The following is a 19,462-nucleotide window of genomic DNA, read 5'->3' as shown; positions in this document are numbered from 1 at the left end:
TAAAAAGTTTGAGGACCCCTGATTTAGGGCATGCATTTGGCTGCTATTTAAGTGATGCCATGGCTGCCTCAGGACCAGCTACATTAACTAAAGACCCCTGCCCTGGCACCGACCAAGCAGTGGAAACCATGACCCTGAAAGAGCACACCTGGAGAGCTGATAGATATTCTATTAAGTACCTCCTCTGAGACCACCCTTAAGATTTCCACCTGCAAGAAAGAGGTAAATATCTCAGGACAAAGGACCCAGTGTGTGCCCTCTCTCCTAAGAGCACGCCCATGCCATTCCCTCACAGGCATGGATCCCCTAACCTCTAAGGGCCTCACGAGATTTGCAACTAAGGGAGCAATGGCAGCAGCAGATCATTCAGGGCGAATTCCCTGAACCTGTCTCCAAGGCTCCATTTTCTCTGTGTAGCCCTTCCCTTTGTATATCTCTATCTCCCATCCCCTGTTCCTTAAGTAAATTCAATTTTCTTTAATTACCATCTGAGATGGCTATTTAGTCTGCCCATGCACCGCTCACTTTAACCTTTCACTTGGTTTAATAATCTATCCTATATAATAAAACCCTAATATGCAAATCAACTGAACAGAGGAATGACCTGTCGCTATGATGCACACTGACCACCAGGAGTAAACGCTCAATGTAGAGCTGCGCCCTGGTGATCAGTGTGCTCCCACAGGGGGGGCACCGCTCAGCCAGAAGCTGGGCTCAAAGCTGGCAAGCCCAAAGGTGGTGGCTGGAGCTTCTCCTGCCTCCACTGCAGGCAGGCGGTAAGAAGCGAGGGGTCCCGGACTGCAAGAGTCCTGGACTGTAAGAGGGATGTCCGCCAGCCGGCAAGCAGACATCCTCCCTGCCCCCCAGGAGTCCCAGACTGCAAGAGGGCGCAGGCTGGGCTGAGGGACCCCCCCCCCCCCCAGAGTGCATGAATACCATGCACCAGGCCTCTAGTCTACACTAATAAAAGAGAAACATGGTAATTGGCGTACGACCGCTACCCTTCCCATTGGCTAATCAGCGTATCATGATGCAAATTAACTGTCAGCCAAGATGGCGGCCGGCAGCCATGCACTGAAGCGAGCAGGGAGGCTTGCTTCCTCCAGGAACTGCAGACTCCAACGTTCCCCGCCTCACTTGCCGGCCTCTCAACTGCAACTCTAAGCAACTATTACTATGTTGCAAATAAGAAGCTAAACAAAACCGGCTTTCAGTCAGCTCCGGACCGCAACATTGTATCCATGTTTTCAGCAGCGAGGCCTCAGAGCTAAAGCTGGCCCAGAATTAAAAAAAAAAAAGAAAACAAGGAGCAGTTGGGAGCTTTTAGTCAACTGCCAGCGGGAAAACAGCCCTCAGCCCCTCAGCCAGCCTGGCCAGGCACCCCAGTGGGGACCCCCACCCTGATCCAGGACACCCTTCAGGGCAAACCAGCCAGCCCCCACCCGTGCACCAGGCCTCTATCCTATATAGTAAAAGGGTAATATGCCTCCCGGCACCGGGATCAGCCTGACAGGGGGCAGCGCCCAAACCTCCTGATCAGCCCTGCTCTGTGCCTGATGGGGGGGAGCTCCCCAATCCCTCGATTGCCCTGCGGCTCTGTGTGTGACAGGGTGCAGCGCACCAACCCCCTGATCAGCCCTGCTCTGTGTGTGACAGGGTAGAGCCATAACCTCCCCATTGGCCCTGCCCTGAGTGTGACAGGGTGCAGCGCCCCAACCCCCTGATCGGCCCTGCTCTGTGTGTGACAGGGGGCGGTGTCCCAGCTCCCCTATCGGCCCTACTCTGTGAGTGACAGGCGGGACCTCCTCAACCTCCTGATTGGCCCTACTCTGTGAGTGACAGTGGGGAGCTCCTCAACCCCCTGATGGGCCCTGCTCTGTGAGTGACAGGGGGCAGCGCCCCAACCCCCTGATTGGCCCTGCTCTGTGAGTGACAGGGGGCAGCGCCCCAACCCCCTGATCGGCCCTGCTCTGTGCGTGACAGGGGGTGGCGCCGCAACCTCCCCATTGACCCTGCCTTGAGTGTAACAGGGGGCAGTGCCCCAACCCCCCAATCAGTCTATCCTGAGTGTGACTGAGGGTGGCATCGCAACCTCCCGATCCGCCCTGCTCTGTGCATGACGGGGTGGCGCCCCAACTCCCCAATCGAACCTGCTCTGAGCCTGACCAGGGGCTGCACCTAGGGATTGGGCCTGCCCTCTGCTACCAGGGAGCAGGCCTAAGCCAGCAGGTTGTTTTCTCCCGAGGGGTCCCAGACTGTGAGAGGGCACAGGCTGGGCTGGGGTACCCCCTCTCCCCCCGAGTGCACAAATTTTTGTGCACCGGGCCTCTAGTCTATATATAAAAGCCTAAGTGACTGTTATGAGGAAACGACCTGTCTCTATGATGCAAACTGAACACCAGGGGGCAGACGCTCAACGCAGGAGATGCCCCCAGACGGCAGGCCCTGCTGGCCAACCTCCCGGTCCCTCCCCCTAGCCAACAGGCCCCAAACACCTGATCGGGGCTGGGCCCCTGGGCTGGGAAGGGGAACCGGGGGTGGGTGGTAGCAGATGTGGCCCCTTTCCCAGGGGGGGCCAAGAGCCTGCTCCCTCCTCAGGGCTGACGGACAACCTCCTGGGTCCCTCCCCCTGTTCCTCCCCACCAGCAGGCCCTGATCGGCCCATTGCCCACCTGCCACGGTGGCAGTTGGCCCCTACCCCTGGCCGGCAGGTCCCAATCGCCTGATAGGGAGGTGGGGAACCATGCGGTGGCAGCGCATAGGCAGTGAGGGAAGGAGGACACAGGGTGGGGGGAGGGAGGCAGGGAACCTGATTGGCCCTGATTGCTGGCCAGGCCTAGGGACCCCGCCCATGCATGAATTTCATGCACCCAGCCTCGGGTAGGGTTATATTTTGAATATTTTTTTTATTGATATGCAATTCACATACCATAAAATGCATCCTTTTAAAGTGTATAATTTAGTGGTTTTTAAGATAGTCATAATGTAATGCAACTATCACCACTATCTAATTTAGGATATTTTTATCACCCTAAAAACCCTGCCCCCATTAGCATTCACTCCCCATTCCCACTTCCTATCTTTACCTTCAGCCCCTGGCAACTACTCATCTACTAATCTATTTTATGTCTCTCTGAATTTTCCCTATTTTGGACATTTCATATCAATGGAACTATGTAATATGTGGCCTTTGTGTCTGATTTATTTCACTTAGTATAACCTTTTTAACGTTCATGCATCTTATAGCATGTAGCAGTACTTCATTTCTTTTTATGGCTAAATAAAATCCAATTTATGAATATATCATATTTTGTTTATCCATTCATCAGTTGATGGATATTTGGGTTGTTTCCACTTTGGCTATTATAAATAATGTTGCTTTAAACAGCTATGTACAATTTTGGGGGGAGTAGGGGTTGGATTCAATTTCCTTGAGAATATATCTAGGAATGGAATAATTGCATCGTATGGTAACTCTATGTTCAACTTTTTGAGAAATGTCAAACTTTTTCCCAAAGTGGCTGCATTATTTTATATTCCCACTAGAGGCCCGGTGCACGAAATTTGTGCACTTGGGAGGGGGGTCCCTCAGCCAAGCCTGCATCCTCTCGCAGTCCAGGAGCCCTCAGGGGATGTCTGACTGACGGCTTAGGCCTGCTTCCGGGACCTAAGCCGTCAGTCGGACATCCTTAGTGCTTTCGTGGAGGCAGGAGAGGTTCCTGCTGCTGCCGCTGCACTCACAGCCGTGAGCCCGGCTTCTGGCTGAGCCCGGCTTCTGGCTGAGCGGCGCTCCTCCTGTGGGAGTGCATTGACCACCAGGGGGCAGCTCCTGTGCTGAGCGCCTGCACCATGATGGTCAGTGTGCATCATAGCGACTGGTCATTCTGCCATTTGGTCAATTTGCATATTAGCCTTTTATTATATAGGATGAGCAATATGTGAGGATTTCAATTTCTCCACATCCTAATACTTGTGATTGTCTGTCTTTTTAATTCTAGCCATCCTAGTAGTTATGAAGTGGTATCTTATTGTGGTTTTGACTTGCATTTCCCTAATGATTAATGATGTTAAGAATATTTCCCTTTATTTAGTCATTTACATAATCTTCTCTGGTGAGATGTCCATACAAATCCTTTACCCATTTTTAAATTGGACAACTTAATTTGTGTTTTTATTGTTGATTATAACAATGCTTTATATATTCTGGACATAAGACCCTTATCAGATTTGCAAATCATGCTTGCTTTGATTTGAAAATACTTTCTCTCATTTTGTGGGTTGTCTTTTTACTTTCTATATAATATCCTTTGAAGTACAAAGGTTTTAAATTTTTATAAAGTCAATTTACCTATTTTTATTTTGGTTGCTTAAGCTTTTGGTGCTATATCTAAGAAACCATTGCCTAGTTTAGGTCACAAAGATTTACTCCAATATTTTCTTCTAAGAGTTTTATATTTTTAATTCAGACATTTAGGTCTTTGATCTATTCTGAGCTAATTTTTATTTATAGAAGAAGGGTGACTATGAATCTTGCCTGTCAAATGGAGATAGGATAGAGAGTCTTTCATATCATACCAGAAATGAAGGAGAGTAGAAGAGGAAGAGTGAGATTTATGTTCTGGGAAGCAATTATTTAATTGTGACCATAGCCTCAGGCATGCAGGAGTTACAGTGAATAACAGCAATTACACCAAAAGATGATGAGGAGTAGGAGCTTTGTTTCCCCCATATTCTTCATCAGCCACTCCCCTGCCTCACCAAGCAAAGACAAATGTAAGCAAAAGAAAAAACAGTATACTGGCTAGAAAATTTGCTTTGGACAAGCCTCCAATCCTCCCTGTCTCCCCTTCCAACTAGATTGCCTCTTCTTAACCCCTCCAATGTAGAAATTCTAGAGCATCTTTTGCTGAAAACATTCAATGAGAGGAAATTGTGTTTTTTAAATTTATTTTTATTGTTGAAAGTATCACAGATGCGCTCTTTTTTCCCCCTATTGAACCTGTCCACTCCACTCCCACCCCTATCCCAGGCCTTCACTGCACTATTGTCTGTCCAAGGGTTATGCATATCCTATATAATAAAAGGCTAATATGCAAATTGTCCCCACAGGCAGGAGTTCGACCAACTGGGAGTTAGACATGTGCTGACCACCAGGGGGCGGCACGGAACATGGTGGGCATCTGTGATGCAATGCTGGCAGCAGGCAGCAGTGGAGGTGCTGCCAGCCCCAATGGGCCCCGAGGAGAGTGGGACCTCGACGGGATGGTGGAGCAGGTGAGCAGGTGGCACCAGGCCAAGGCGGGTGCGAAGGGAGACCTCGGCTGGCGGATGGCAGCCGGCAGCCGCTAGGGACCCTACCCATGCACAAATTTCATGCACTGAGCCTCTAGTATGCTTATAAATTCTTTGGTTAATCTCTTCCTGGTCCCCCCACCCCAGGAAGTTGTTTTTCTGGTGGTGAAATGTGTCACACTTGTCAACTTTTTTTTTTTAGCACATAAATAGAAGAGTCACATAGATAATACATTATGGGCTACTACATTGATCAAATGCATGTAGGCATAGTTTCTGGTGCCCTAGGGTGCAGGAAACCATGAATTACATAACATAAAGTAGAATCTACAAGATTGATGACTGATTGGGTGTAAGAAGATAAGGACTCTTGGTTTCAGGATTGGACTCCTGGGTGAGTCCTGAAGTCAGTTATGGGATGGGGAGCATGGACAAAGAACAGGTTTATTTTGGGGAAGGAGGAGAGTAGATGTAGATAATACTGAACATGTTGAGTTGGAAGTGCAAGTGGGACACCCAAGCAATTGCATCTAGTTAATATGTAGTTAATGTGACTCTGGAAGTCAGAAGATCAGGAATGAAGATGTAAGTTTAGGAACTCTCAGCTTATAGATGGAAAAAGATGAGCTCACCCGGCAAGCATGGGAAGGTAAACTAGGTTCTAGGCCTGGAAGGGGGAGGAAAGAACAGAAATAAGAGTTCAACTCCCAGCAAGCAACCTTGCACTTAAGCAGGTATTTCACAGCCTTCCTTTGAAGCCACTGTGTATCAGTCCCAACACAGCTTCTAGTGCTTTCTCTTCTCTCCTGCTTCCCCTTCTCTGAGTTGCCAGACTTTTCACCATTTGTTCACTCAGCTTACCAGACATCCTGCTTATGCTCTGCCTTCCTCTAACTGTTCATTCATGAAGCCATTTACTGAGCAACTGCCCTGTGCCAGGCACTGTACTCAGTCCTGACCATCCAGCAGTGACGAAAACTAAGTCCCTGCCTCAAAACATTTACATTCTAGTGAAGAAGAAGACACTCGGAAATAACAGACATATTGGGAAGAGATAAATGCTTTAAAGAAAAGGCAAGCAAGGTAAGGGAATGTTGAATGAGCAGATGTTCTCATTTTATATTTATTGATTTTTAGAGAAAGAGGAAGGGAGAGAGGGAGAGAGAGAGAAAATGGGAACCTTTTGGTGCACAGGAGAAAACCCAACCAACTGAGCCGTACCGGCCAGGGCAAAGTATTCTTATTTTAAGTAGGACACTAAGGAAAGTCATCTCTGGAGCAGAATTTGAGCAGAATTCTGAATGAATTGTGAAAGCTCTGGGAAAAGAAGGGGTGGCTGAAACAGAATGGGATGTAGGGTAACCCATGGGCTAAATCATGTATGTCTTCATAAGACAAAGTAAGGAGTCTGGCTTTTACTTTGTGTGGCGTGAATTCATTGGGGAGAGGAATATTGAGCAAGGAGGGACATGATTTAACTTAGATTTTAACAATATCCCTCTGGCTGCTGTGTTGAGAATAAACTATTGGGGGCAAGGACAGAAGTTGAGGGATATTTTAGGCCAGTGGTCAGCAAACCATGGCTTGCGAGCTACATGCGGCTCTTTGGCCCCTTGAGTGTGGCTCTTCCACAAAATACCACGTGCGGGCACGCACATACAGTGCGATTGAAACTTCGAGGCCCATGCGCAGAAGTCAGTTTTCGGCCTGGGCGAGTCTATTTTGAAGAAGTGGTGTTAGAAGAAGTGGGGGGTGTCGGTCGGTCAGTCGGTCGGGCGACGGGAGACGCAGCACAGGCGGGCCGCGGGATATGCAGTACAGGGGAGGCGCGCGAGATTCATGCATGAGTTGAGTGAGCCAGTCAGTCAGCAGTCTCATTGTGCAGTGGTTAGTGCTAGTTGTGTCCGCAAATCGTGCGCGGGTGACAAAAGTACCTACTCGAAGCATAAAGTTACCTGTATTTTTCCAACCAGCTGCAAATCCTACATTTTCAAGCATGACCCTTATCAAGAGTAAATTGAGAAGTCTTATTGATGAGAACCTGGAATCGTGCCTAAAATTAAAAACAACAACATACAAACCTGACTTACCCAAACTTTCCAAAGAGATGCAAGGCCATTGTTCACATTAGTGTTTGTCAGTCATTGTCATGATTTAATTTTATGGATATTGTAAGGTAAATTGTAAGGAATTTAATTTTATCAATAAATAATATCGTTATTAAGTATATCAAGTTTTATTCAACGTACCTATAGTTTAACTAAGACAGAACTTTAAGTAAAGTTTATTAAGTTAATTTTAGGGAACGTTGTGGAGTGAAAGAAGATGTAGTGTTGAGGATTGAGAAAGTTATGTTGAGATGGTTTGGACATATAGAGAGGATGAACGAAAGGAGATAGACAAAACAAGTATACAAGATGAGTGTGGATGGGAGAGTTGGAAGGGGTCGACCGCAGCAAACGTACCTCAATCAGATTGAGGACGTTTTTAGCAAAGGCCAGCTTAGGAGTACCCTAATTAAGTTAATAACAATGTACCTACCTATATAGTTTAAGTTTAAAAAATTTGGCTCTCAAAAGAAATTTCAATTGTTGTACTGTTGATATTTGGCTCTGTTGACTAATGAGTTTGCCGACCACTGTTTTAGGTCATTGCAATAATCCTGGCCAGAATAATGGTAGCATGTCACAGAGAAGTAGAGGTGGAGATGGTGAGAAGTGGTTAGATTAGATGGGCAGTTCTAAGCAAAAGTCCATTGGGGGAGAGTGAAAATTCAGGGTAATGGGGGCTTCTCATTGGCTGAGTGTGGTAGTTTTCATTGGCTGGATTAGGAGAAAAACCTTCTTTCCTCCTACTGGGGTAGCAAAATAAACTTCTTCATGACTAGATTTGTAAAGTAAGCTGTGATGGATGGTACCTTCCAGAGAGCTACATTTCAGGGCTTCCCCACTCCACTTTGAAAGAGGTTTCCTTTTATTCATTTTCACACCTCAATGGATTACAATAAAGGTTAGGTTTGGAGCCCTGACCAGTTTGGCTCAGTGGATAGAGCGTCCGTCGGCCTGAGGACTGAAAGGTCCCAGGTTCAATTCCGGTCAAGGGCATGTACCATGGTTGCAGGTACATCCCCAGTAGAAGGTGTGCAGGAGGCAGCTGATCGATGTTTCTCTCTCATCGATGTTTCTAACTCTCTCTCTCCCTTCCTCTCTGTAAAAAATCAATAATATATATATTTTTTTTAAAAAGGTTAGGTTTGGACAGGAAATTGGAAGTAAGGCTTTGGACACACAAAGTTGCCAATTAAGACATCCAGCTGAGGTTGAGTCTATTTATATGAATTCTGAGTTCACAGAATTGATCAAAGCTGCAAATACTCAATGGGCCCTAGCTAGTTTGGCTCAGTGGATAGAACGTAGGCCTGCAGACTGAAGGGTCCCAGGTTTGATTCCAGCCAAGGGCATATGCCCAGGTTACCAGCTTGATCCCCTGTAGGGGGAGGGCAGGAGGTAGGCGATCAATGATTCTCTCATCATTGAGAGTGAGTTTCTATCACTCTCCCTCCCTCTCTGAAATCAATAAAAAATATGTATATTAAAAAAATACTCAATGGTTTTGAAAGCTAAGAGCCGGAATGGGACCATCTGAAAGTGTGGACAGAATACCAGTTCCAGGCCAGGGTTGGGGACGTTGGCAAAGACAAGCTACAACCGGAATGGAAATAGTGAAGGCCACACCTGAGGTCAACAGGGCCGCGCACCCACGGTGTCTCGGCGCCAGGAAGCACTTCGCCTCTCCTCAAACTCCTCTCCGGCGGCCCAAACAGGATCCCACTAGACCAGGTCAAGGGGTGCTACAGGGACTACAGAATCCGCGGAGAACTGCGGAGCCTCACGCAGCCAGCCGAGTCTCGCGAGAGCCCGGCCTCACTGGCCCAGCATGCCCCGCGCCGCCGCCGCTACTGCCGCCGCCGCCGCCGCGCCGCGGCTTGAGGGCGGAAGGCTGGGGGAGGGTAGCGGAGCCGGCGCCGCCGCCATGTTGGGTCTGAGGCAGCTGCTGTAGGCACCGACGGAGCGAGCGGGCGTGCAGAGCGGCGACCGCGGCGTGGAATCTGCCTCTCTGCCAGCGGCCTAGAGCGGCGGCGGCGCCATGAGTGGGGGCACCCCGTACATCGGCAGCAAGATCAGCCTTATCTCCAAGGCGGAGATCCGCTACGAGGGCATCCTCTACACCATCGACACCGAGAACTCCACCGTAGCTCTCGCCAAAGGTACTCCGGGGTGGGGTGTCGGGCCTTGCGCCCAATCAGGGTTGCGCTCTGCTATCGGTTTGCGGCCCCCTCGCTCCATCCCTGCCCCCTCCGCCGTCCTCCGGGAGGCCGTTCCCAGGCCCTGGCGTGGCGGGTCCGGCCGCGGCCTCCCCCAGGACTCCCTGGCGTCCACTGCCGAGGTCCGTGCCTTCCATCCGGGAACTACGCGACCCAGAGCGGGGCTGCCCTGAAGCCCCAGAACGGGCAGGAGAACGCGGAGAGACGTGTCTTCCAACTCTGAAATTCGGGGGTCTGTCGTCTCCACGAAACAAAAGCCCGAGTAGTAAAGAATTTTTCCGCCTCGCTTGAATTTAGTGCTGATTTCTTAATTCTGCAGCACCATTTTCTCACGTTCTCAATTTCGATTTGTTGCGATATTCCTCAGGTGAACTGTAGGTGATGTGCTGAAACTTTGGGTTTGTTCTGTGATGCAGACAGTCTCGAGCAGCTCACATCCCTCCTGTCTCCTATGTAGTATTTACCTGTTAAACCGGAATCCTTCCCTAAGCCTGTTGTGCAACCACCTCTTTAAAAGTGCTTGCTGCACTCGCATTGACCTTGTTTCTGAAACCCTGTGCGGAGCGGGGTTCAAGCTTGGCCCAGGCCCGGTGTTCCGAAGGCGGCTGTGCGTGGTCCGCGGGCGCTGACCACCCCAGCGGAGGCTCGCTGGGACCGGAGCTTTGGTGTTGAAGGAGGTGCCCTACCTATAGTATTTAGCAGAGCCACAGTGTGTGTGGGTTTTGTTTCCGTTTCGCGTGCTCTGAGCCTTCTTTCCGCCAGGAAACCAGAAGAAAATAAACTTTTTAGCTCTTCATCATAAAAGAAATCTCACAAGTTTGGCATACTTATGAGAGGGAAGCACTAATTAACTAAGGCAGTGGTTCTCAACCTTCCTAATGCCGCGACCCTTTAATACAGTTCCTCATGTTGTGGTGACCCCCAACCATAAAATTATTTTCGATGCTACTTCATAACTGTAATTTTGCTACTGTTATGAATCGTAATGTAAATATCTGACATGCAGGATGTATTTTCATTGTTACAAATTGAACATAATTAAAGCATAGTGATTAATCACAAAAACAATATGTAATTATATATGTGTTTTCCGATGGTCTTAGGCGACCCCTGTGAAAGAGTCGTTCGACCCCCAAAGGGGTCGTGACCCACAGGTTGAGAACCGCTGAACTAAGGTAATTTACACAGCACATCTGGTAGACTTAGGGAATAAGAAGCTTGGTAGGGGAGGTCCGGGGATAGGAAGAAAATTTCTAAATCTGTTTTAAAAAATTGAATCTTTAACTGGTAAGAGAGTAACTTCATAATATCAAACAAATATTTAATGACATGTTTGGATGCCCTGGTAGATCCCTTTTAATAGCACTGGCATTGGGGCAAATTTTATACCTGGGTAAGGAGTCTTATTTTGTTTCCTTTTCTGTTCTTTTCATTTTTTTCCCCCCAGATGATATTTAGCTGTATAATGTTTTAGTTTTCATGACTTTATGAAATTATGAAACAGACTCTCTAATGTTCTTGGTGCAAAAAGTAGTCCTTAATAAAGTGGTTCAATAACTTTTTAAAAACCACTGTTTTACCTAATCTGGATTTTAAGGTATCTTGTTAGTTTAGTGACTTAGTTGACTGTGCCACCTTTACTCTTCTCAAAGAAAAGATCTATACATTTTTAAGATTTCTAATGTATTAACTCCAGCTTTTTAAAAATCTATGAATATACTCTTACATACAAGAATCTAAAAAGTCTATGTTTTGTTAATGGCTCACATTTTTTAATTGTCTTTTCAACAGCTTCTAAAGTCAATAAACATTTTATTAATCTGTAATAGTTAAATTCATATGCCAAACATAATTTGTTCCTTGTATCATGACTTGAGAAATGTGGTATAAGTACAATAAAAACACTTTTAATCATTTAATTTATATGACTTTGCTATTTAATCCTACATATATAATGTATGCTTTTTAAAAAATCAGTATGAGTATTTAATATGTTTGGGAATTTAATTGTTTGCAAAAACTGGAATTAAATTGCTATATAATTGCCCAGTCAACACTGGACATTTATTTCAAGTTTCAAAATTAGAAGTGGGGTGTTTGATATTAAAATTATAGGATTTATATGACTTCTTGAGTCATTTGATATCTGAAATTCCACCTTTTTCAAAATTTGGATGAAGAATGGCATTCTAACATTAAAGTTCAAAGTTTATTTGTAGAGTTTAGGATACAGTATGCATTTGGAATTAGAGATCCCGATTACTTTTTTTAAGCTGAAGATTGAGTTCATCTCTTTGAGTAACATTCTTAAAATTTTCTTTAGGATGTTAATTTTGTTTTTATCCCCTCTGAGGAGAGTATTTTCCTTTTCCTACTTGGAAATATAACCACACATGTTGAAATGATACGTAGAAAAAAAATTTAAAAATATATTTTACTGATTTCAGAGAGGAGAGAGAAATAGAAACATCAATGATGAAAGAGAATCATTGGCTGGCTGCCTCCTGCATGCTGCACACTGGGGATTGAGCCCGCAACCTGGCATGTGCCCTGACCAGGATTCAAACCGTGACCTCCTGGTTCATAGGTGGACGCTCAGCCACTGAGCCAAATAGGCTGGGAAGTTTTTTGTTTGTTTGCTTTTTTAGCTTTCTAAAAATTTCATTGAATCTTGATACAATGGTCTAGCTTTGGGGTAACACAAAGATGCCAAACTTCAAAGAAAAATGGAAGACATTTTCCAACAAGACAAATGATCTTTTCTGAGCTTCCTGAAGCTCCCTACTGCAGGTACCATTCCAAGTGAAGTCAACAGGAAGTGTATGCATAACTCTGAGCATCACTGTGGGTCTACCTCTTCACCTCCCATTCTCAGGGCAGAGGCAAGGTTCTTGCTTTGTCAGGCATTGTTTAACCAGTATGTGGTGAGATGTGCCTCTTTATTCGAGGGCTCCCAGACTGCAGTCCAGCCACCTTGCTCCCTGGGTCACATGTAGTCCTAAAGCATGTACCATGTAATAGAAAGCCAAGTTTCAAGAATTAAAAATGGAGCTAGCCACAATCCTGAGTGCTGTGAGGAAGGCAACAGGGTGTTCAAACAAAAGATTAATAAAAACAATTGTCTACATAGTTACTGGCAGGGCTTGAAGATGACATTAAAATTTAAGCATGAAAGGGGTTCACCAGCACTCAGGAACTGGACTGCCTGCTTGAAGTAGGGGCTGACATAGAATCCAATCTACTGAGGGTCTATACATGGTAATTGGCAGCAAACATGATAGAACAAAATGGCTCTTAAGGGAGAGCTTGAGGTTTGAGTCCATTTTCTATGGTCGTGCCTATTCAGCCATCCAGAGCTTGAAGGTCCTGTCATATGAGCAAGTGGCTATAAGCTGCCCATAAAAGAAATTAGGCCTATTACTTTGCCTTCATGGCTAGCCAAAGTATTCAGTGGGAACCAGCTTGGATGGGTCCAGATCTTGGCTGTGTTTTCATAGGCACCAGTAAGCAAGAAATTCCCATGGATAGGCTCAAACTTGACACCAGTCACTAAAATCTGATGAGCAGGGATGGTATAGATGCAGTGCCGCTGTCGAAGATCCCGTACTTTGCAGGTGTTGTCACCACTGCCAGTTGCAATGTGGTAGCCATTCCATAGATTTCCTTCAAGTGCCCTTCTAGGAACATGATATAACATCCTGTACGCAGGTCCCAACTGGGCAGTATTTTTAAACAGAGAACCTTGTAAATACCACCCAGGGCAAAACAGACATTATCAACATCTGAGAAGACTTCCACACCCTGCATCTTCCCATCATGACTACCACCCTCTTAAGCTAGATGTAAATGTTATTCTGACATTTATAGTTTCATCTGAGTTTATATCCCTAAATAATAGAGTTTAGTTTTGACCATTTTTTAACCTTACATACATGGAATCATCTTGTATATAAAGGGGTTGTAAAAGTAGGTTTATAGTTGTTAAGGAAAAATATATAATCCTATATAATAAAAGCCTAATATGCTAAGTGTCTAGTCATCCATTCAACCAATCAAAGCATAATATGCTAATGAAATGCTGAGGCCTCTCAACCGCTCGTTGTGATGTGCACTGACCACCAGGGGGCAGACGCTCTGACCGGTAGGTTAGCTTGCTGCTGTGGTCCGGCTGAACGAGATGGGCTGGACATGTCCTGAAGCCCTCCTTTGGCCCCTCCCTGGCTGGCCAACCTCCCGAATCCCTTCCCGGCCCCAATCGGCCCCAATCGTGCACCTGTGAGGTTCCTGGCCTGCGCCCTCTTGCAATCTGGGACCCCTCGGGATGTCAGAAAGCTGTTTCAGCTTAATCCCACAGGCCAGGCCGAGGGATCCCACTGGTGCACGAATTCATACACTGGGCCTCTAGTACAAGAATAAAAAATAAATACAGGAATAAACTTGTGGCCTTAGCTGGTTTGGCTCAGTGGATAGAGTAGGGGTCCTCAAACTTTTTAAACGGGGGGCCAGTTCACTGTCCCTCAGACTGTTGGAGGGCTGGACTATAGTTGAAAAAAAAAAATATGAACAAATTCCTATGCACACTGCACATATCTTATTTTGAAGTAAAAAAACAAAACAGGAACAAATACAATATTTGTATTTGCATGTGGCCCACGGGCCGTAGTTTGAGGACCCCTGGGATAGAGTGTCGGCCTGTGGACTGAAGAGCCCCAGGTTCGATTCTGGTCAAGGGCATATGCCCAGGTTGCCGGCTTGATCCCCAGTAGGGGTTGTGCAAGAGGCAGCCAATCAATGATTCTCTTTCATCATTGATGTTTCTATCACTCCCTCTTCCTTCCTCTCTGAAATCAATAAAAATATATTTTTTTAAAAATAAATAAACTTGTGTTTCATGTGCTTACAACTGTAAACCTACTTTTGCTCACCCTGTTTTTCATTTTGGGTTTTGTTGTGACATAGTATTGCATCATAACTAACACAGGGTTTATCTATTCTGCAGTTATTTTGGATATTCTGCGATTGATGTTTACAGGTTTTTTGGCTACTATGAATGCCTTTATGAACATTGTGTTTAAGTGCACTGATGCACGTTTATGTCATTTTCTTGAGGTTATATTCTTTGAATTGCAGGATCATGAGGAATATGTTGTCTTTATTAGGTAATGCCAAGTAGTTTTCCAAAGTAGTTTTCTAGTTTTTGTTTCAGTTATTAGTATATGAGAGTTCTAATTATTCCACATCCCTCATCAACAAGGAATACTTAGGATCAGATATTTTAATTCTAGTCAGTCTGGTCGGTATGTAGTGTAACTGATTTCCCTAATTACAGATGAGGTGCATACCTTTTCATATCTTGGTCATTTGGATTTCATCTTTCATGAAATGCCTTTGAAATTTTTTGACCATTTTTCTATTGAAATTCATGTATTTTTCCAGAGTTGGGTCTTTTGAATATGAATCTTTTACTGGATGTATCTGATGTAAATAATTTTTGTTACTTAATGGTTTCTTTTGGTGAACAGAGAATTTCTTCATTTTGATACAAACATGTTCATCATTCTTTTTCTTTATGGCCAGTGTTTCCCTCCCTCCCTTTCTTCCTTTGTTTTTTTACAGGAATTTTCCCCTCTTCCGAGATCATGGATATACTTTAATGGTCTCTTCAAAATGTCTTGCTTTGTCTTTTCACATTTTGGTCTACAGTGCACCTGAAGTTGACGTGTATTGTGTGAGATATTTAAATCTTTAAATTTAGTAAGGGATTCACTTGGTTTATATGGTCCCCCTGATTATATACCACATCTAACATAACTAGCCCAAAATTTCAAAAGTATTTTATAGTTCCAGATATTACTTATAATTTAAATTCTTCAGGAACTGTAAAATACTCTTAAAATTTTGGGCTAGTTATGTTAGATTAGGGTGACCATATGGACTTGTTTGCCCTGGTGGAAAGTCCTTGTTTGTGCCTGTGGTCTGATATAAATATTAGGGCATCCCTTTTTAAAAAATATTTTTATTATGTTTTTTAAAATTGATTTTGAGAATGAGAGAAGCATCAATCAGCTGCCTCCTACACACTCGCTACTGGGGATTGAGCTCACAACCTGGGCATGTGGCCTGACCGGGAGTTGAACCAGTGACTTCTTGGTGCATGGGATGATGCTCAATCCACTGAACCACACTGGCTAGGCAGAACATCCATTTTCTCTCTTGAAAGTATTTTAGTTTGGGTGATAAGTATTTTAGTTTGGGTGATAAGTCACACTAGAGCTAATAAAAAAACCTAACCCCAAACATATTGCTAAATGGATAATGTCCTTTATTTTTTGCTAGAGATTTCACAGACTAGCTCTTAATTCTATAAAAATGAAATTAGGTAAGTTTGATAGGCTTTGATACTCAGAATCTTCTAAATGAATGTCAGGAAGTTTTAAAGACAACCTAGAAAGACTTTGATGTCTGAATTGTAGTTTGTCCTTGTCATATCTCTGAGTGTATTTTATTCCTAGCACTGATCATGACCTACATGTAATCTTCCTTGCTTATTTGTATATGTCTATTATCAGTCTTCACCTTTCCTCCCCCATAGAATGAGCTCCTGGGATGAACAAATGTTTCTTTAATGAATGAGTAAATGTAAACCATTTAACATTTAGTTTGTTAACCTTGTAGAAATCTCTTAGGCATATCTCCAAATAATACTTTTCCTTGTTCACAATTGTATTTCTCTTTAAAAATAAAACACCTAACATACATTGCCCTCTCCCCTTCCAAAAAAGTAACCAATTTTGGAGAATTGGGGTACAAGAGGATATAATCTTATGAGAAAATTTATATTATTGGGGAGACAGTTTAATCTTATGGCTCAAGCTCAATTGTAATTTCTTTTTTAATATTTTTAAAATTGATTTCAGAGAGAAAGGGAGAGGGAGAGAGAGAAACATCAGTGTTGAGAGAGAATCATCAATCAGCTACCTCCTGTACACCGACACTGAGGATCGAGCCTGAAACCCAGGCATATGCCCCAACCGGAAATTGAACAGTGACCTCAACCACTGAGCCACACCGGCCTGGCTCAGTTGTAATTTTCAAGAATCAATTCAGGATATTTGAGGGACTTGCAAAGTTGTGACATACATGAATAGTTTGTGGAATATTTCCAATTATGTATGTGAATATAATGCCCAAGCATATATTAGATCCTGGATACCAAGAAATTCCCCCCAGAGTGGAAGCTCCATGAAATCAGGATTTTTGTCTCATTCATTGTTCTATCTTTAGTATCTGGTACATAGCAAGCTCTTGGCAAATATTAGAATAAATGAAAGGATATTTGTAGTTACTGAAGATTTCTAATTATGGGAATTTCAAAATTCAAGGAAGTACACATAAATTTTAACATTGTTTAAATAAAAGGGCTAAGATGAATGAAATTTATATCTAACATATTTAGTTAGCTGTACCTGGATAATCCACTACTCAAATGAAAACCAGATTGCCACTGCAGTAGGAAAAGAAACTTTGTGAAGAAGAATCCTTATCTGATAAAAGCCTAATATACTAAGTGTCCGACCATTCATTCAACCAGTCGCACACTAACCACCAGAGGGCAGACTCTCTGACCGGTAGGTTAACTTGCTGCTGGGGTCCGGCCGATTGGGATTGGGTGAGATGGGCCACACATGCCCTGGAGCCCTCCTGCAGTCCCTCCCCGGCCCCGATCATGCACCATTGGGGTCCTTCGGCCTGGCCTGGGCCCTCGCAATCCGGGACACCTTGGGGGATGTTGGAGAGCCAGTTTTGGCCAATCCCCGCAGGCCAGGCTGAGGGACCTCACCGGTGTATGAATTCATGCACCGGGCCTCTAGTGATTATATAAGCTAGCTGCTTTTCTTTCTTTTTCTTTTTTCTTTTTTTATCTTTCAAGCTTTTATTTAAGGGCACTGATTCAGGATGGATTTTAGATCTTGTTGAAAGCAGCCACGTCCATGGACTGCATATACTGATAGTCCTCAAAAGCAGTGATCTGCTCCTCTAGCATGTCCAACTTTATCGTCTTCCACTACACACTGTATTTGAAGCTTTTTAATTCCATATGCCACTGGAACCAGTTTAGAAGAGCCCCAGACCAAGCCATCTGCTTGAATGCTCCTGACACACTCCTCTAATTTTGCCATATCTGTCTCATCATCCCAAGGTTTCACATCTAATAAGATGGAAGACTTGGCAACAAGTGCAGATTTTTTGGCTTTCTTTGATTCATATTGTGCAAGGCGTTCTTCTCTTAGCCTCTTTGCTTCTTCGCTTTCCTCCTCATCGTCAGATCCAAAGAGGTCAATGTCGTAGTCGTCATCTTTTCTGTCGGTAACTCCACTTCCTGTGGTGTCTTCCACATTAGCAGGGCTATACTTGCCCAAAGCTTTCTTCACTCCGGGCAGGCTGGCTTTCTCCTTTTCATAAGACTTGATGTGGCAGGTGGTGGGCCAGAGACTGTTTCGAACACTGCCACGTCTGCTTGGGATGGCACATACCCCTTGATGTAGCTCTTGTCCGCCAGGTAGTTGTTGAGCACCTGGAGGCCGGAGGGGCTTTTGAGGTTTCCAAAGCCCATGGCATTGGCTGACCCAGGGGCTGGGTGGCAGCAGAGGAAAGCGGAACACGGGCTATCGCTATCGAGCGCTAAGAGGGGAAAAAGCTAAGCTAGCTGCTTTTAAAATGATTTGTCCTTAAAATCAAGGAATTGATGGAGGAATATAAAAAAGGGTAAACTAGTAATAGAGTATTTCCATAATTATCTTCTAAGTATTGCCCATTGGCATAGCTTACCCACTTCTTGATTGTTAATTAGCCACTTAGTCATAAATTACAGTGAGTGAGTGGAAGAGTTTGATATGATGGATGCAATACCTGTGAAGTGCTATATTGATTTTTTGCATTCTCACAGGAGTTGGAGACCTAAAATTAGCAGTTCATAAAATCACTACCTAGAATGTCAAAGATCTAGTGAAACTGCAAGCTGTGATTTCTTTTGGTTTGCCCTATTTAATCAGGTTGTCAGAACTTGGAGCCTTGGAAACAGTTTATTGTTGCTTTATAGTCCATAGAAGTACTTGGTAATTATGGGAGTCTGAAGTCAGGTGCCAAAATTAACTGTGTATTTTCGAGTGGAGTAAAATAAACCATGAATCAGAAGTAGGAAAACAGCATAAAGCCTGAAAAAAAATATAGTAGTAGAAGAAAGAGTAAAGAAATCTTATCTTGCTATGTGCATGACATAATAGCAGTAGTGCAGATGATTTAACTTGAATGTATTACTCCATGTAGAAGATGCTCTCTATAGGAATAATTTACATTTTATTTTCTCTATGATGCTTTAAAGTAACACTTTAATGAACCATTTTTAAAACGATGTCATTGAAGTAAAAAATTGTAATGGGCAAAGTGTGATCTGTAGAATATTTTATTCACAAGGTTCTTATTCTCATTTTGTAGAGTGTGTGTTTGTTTCTGGAAGAAAATGTGACCCAAAAGGCCAGTTGAATACTTGGTAGCTCTTTGATCTTGGACAACGTATTTAACCTTAGCTCTAACTTCTTTATTTTTTTAAATAAGTATAATAATGCCCATCTTTCAGAGTCATTCTGAAAATTAATAGCTAGTATCAAAAGTAACTAGTTTATTGTAGCACTTAATAGAGTAGCTATCTCATTGTTAATTAAATCAACCTAGACATCAGTTTCACTCTAAATATATATTCACTAACCCCATAGTCATACTATATTTCCATAGTTCATTCCATTTTTCTGCATGACTATTACATTTCTTCTGTTTTCCTCAGACCTT

The 19,462-nt window shown here is 44.1% G+C and overlaps 1 protein-coding gene and 1 pseudogene across 2 annotated transcripts in view; one reads left to right on the top strand and one right to left on the bottom strand.

Annotated features, from left to right (window-relative positions):
* The first annotated feature begins 9,295 nt into the window (after positions 1 to 9,295).
* The window catches only part of LSM14A (LSM14A mRNA processing body assembly factor), an 80,034-nt gene continuing 69,867 nt past the window's right edge, over positions 9,296 to 19,462 (top strand). For both annotated transcript variants that reach the window (XM_070398705.1, XM_070398704.1), the window contains exon 1: positions 9,296 to 9,559. In XM_070398705.1, the coding sequence (XP_070254806.1) occupies positions 9,439 to 9,559 (121 nt within the window). In that variant the 5' untranslated portion in view covers positions 9,296 to 9,438. The remainder of the gene's footprint in view (positions 9,560 to 19,462) is intronic.
* Positions 17,562 to 18,230, bottom strand: LOC138996846 (elongation factor 1-beta pseudogene; annotated as a pseudogene).

Source organism: Myotis yumanensis, unplaced genomic scaffold, assembly GCF_028538775.1.
Source record: "Myotis yumanensis isolate MYYU_CA2020_CCGP unplaced genomic scaffold, mMyoYum1.0.hap1 SCAF_18, whole genome shotgun sequence".
Taxonomy (NCBI): Eukaryota; Metazoa; Chordata; class Mammalia; order Chiroptera; family Vespertilionidae; genus Myotis; species Myotis yumanensis.
This window is presented reverse-complemented; position numbering and strand designations above follow the sequence as displayed.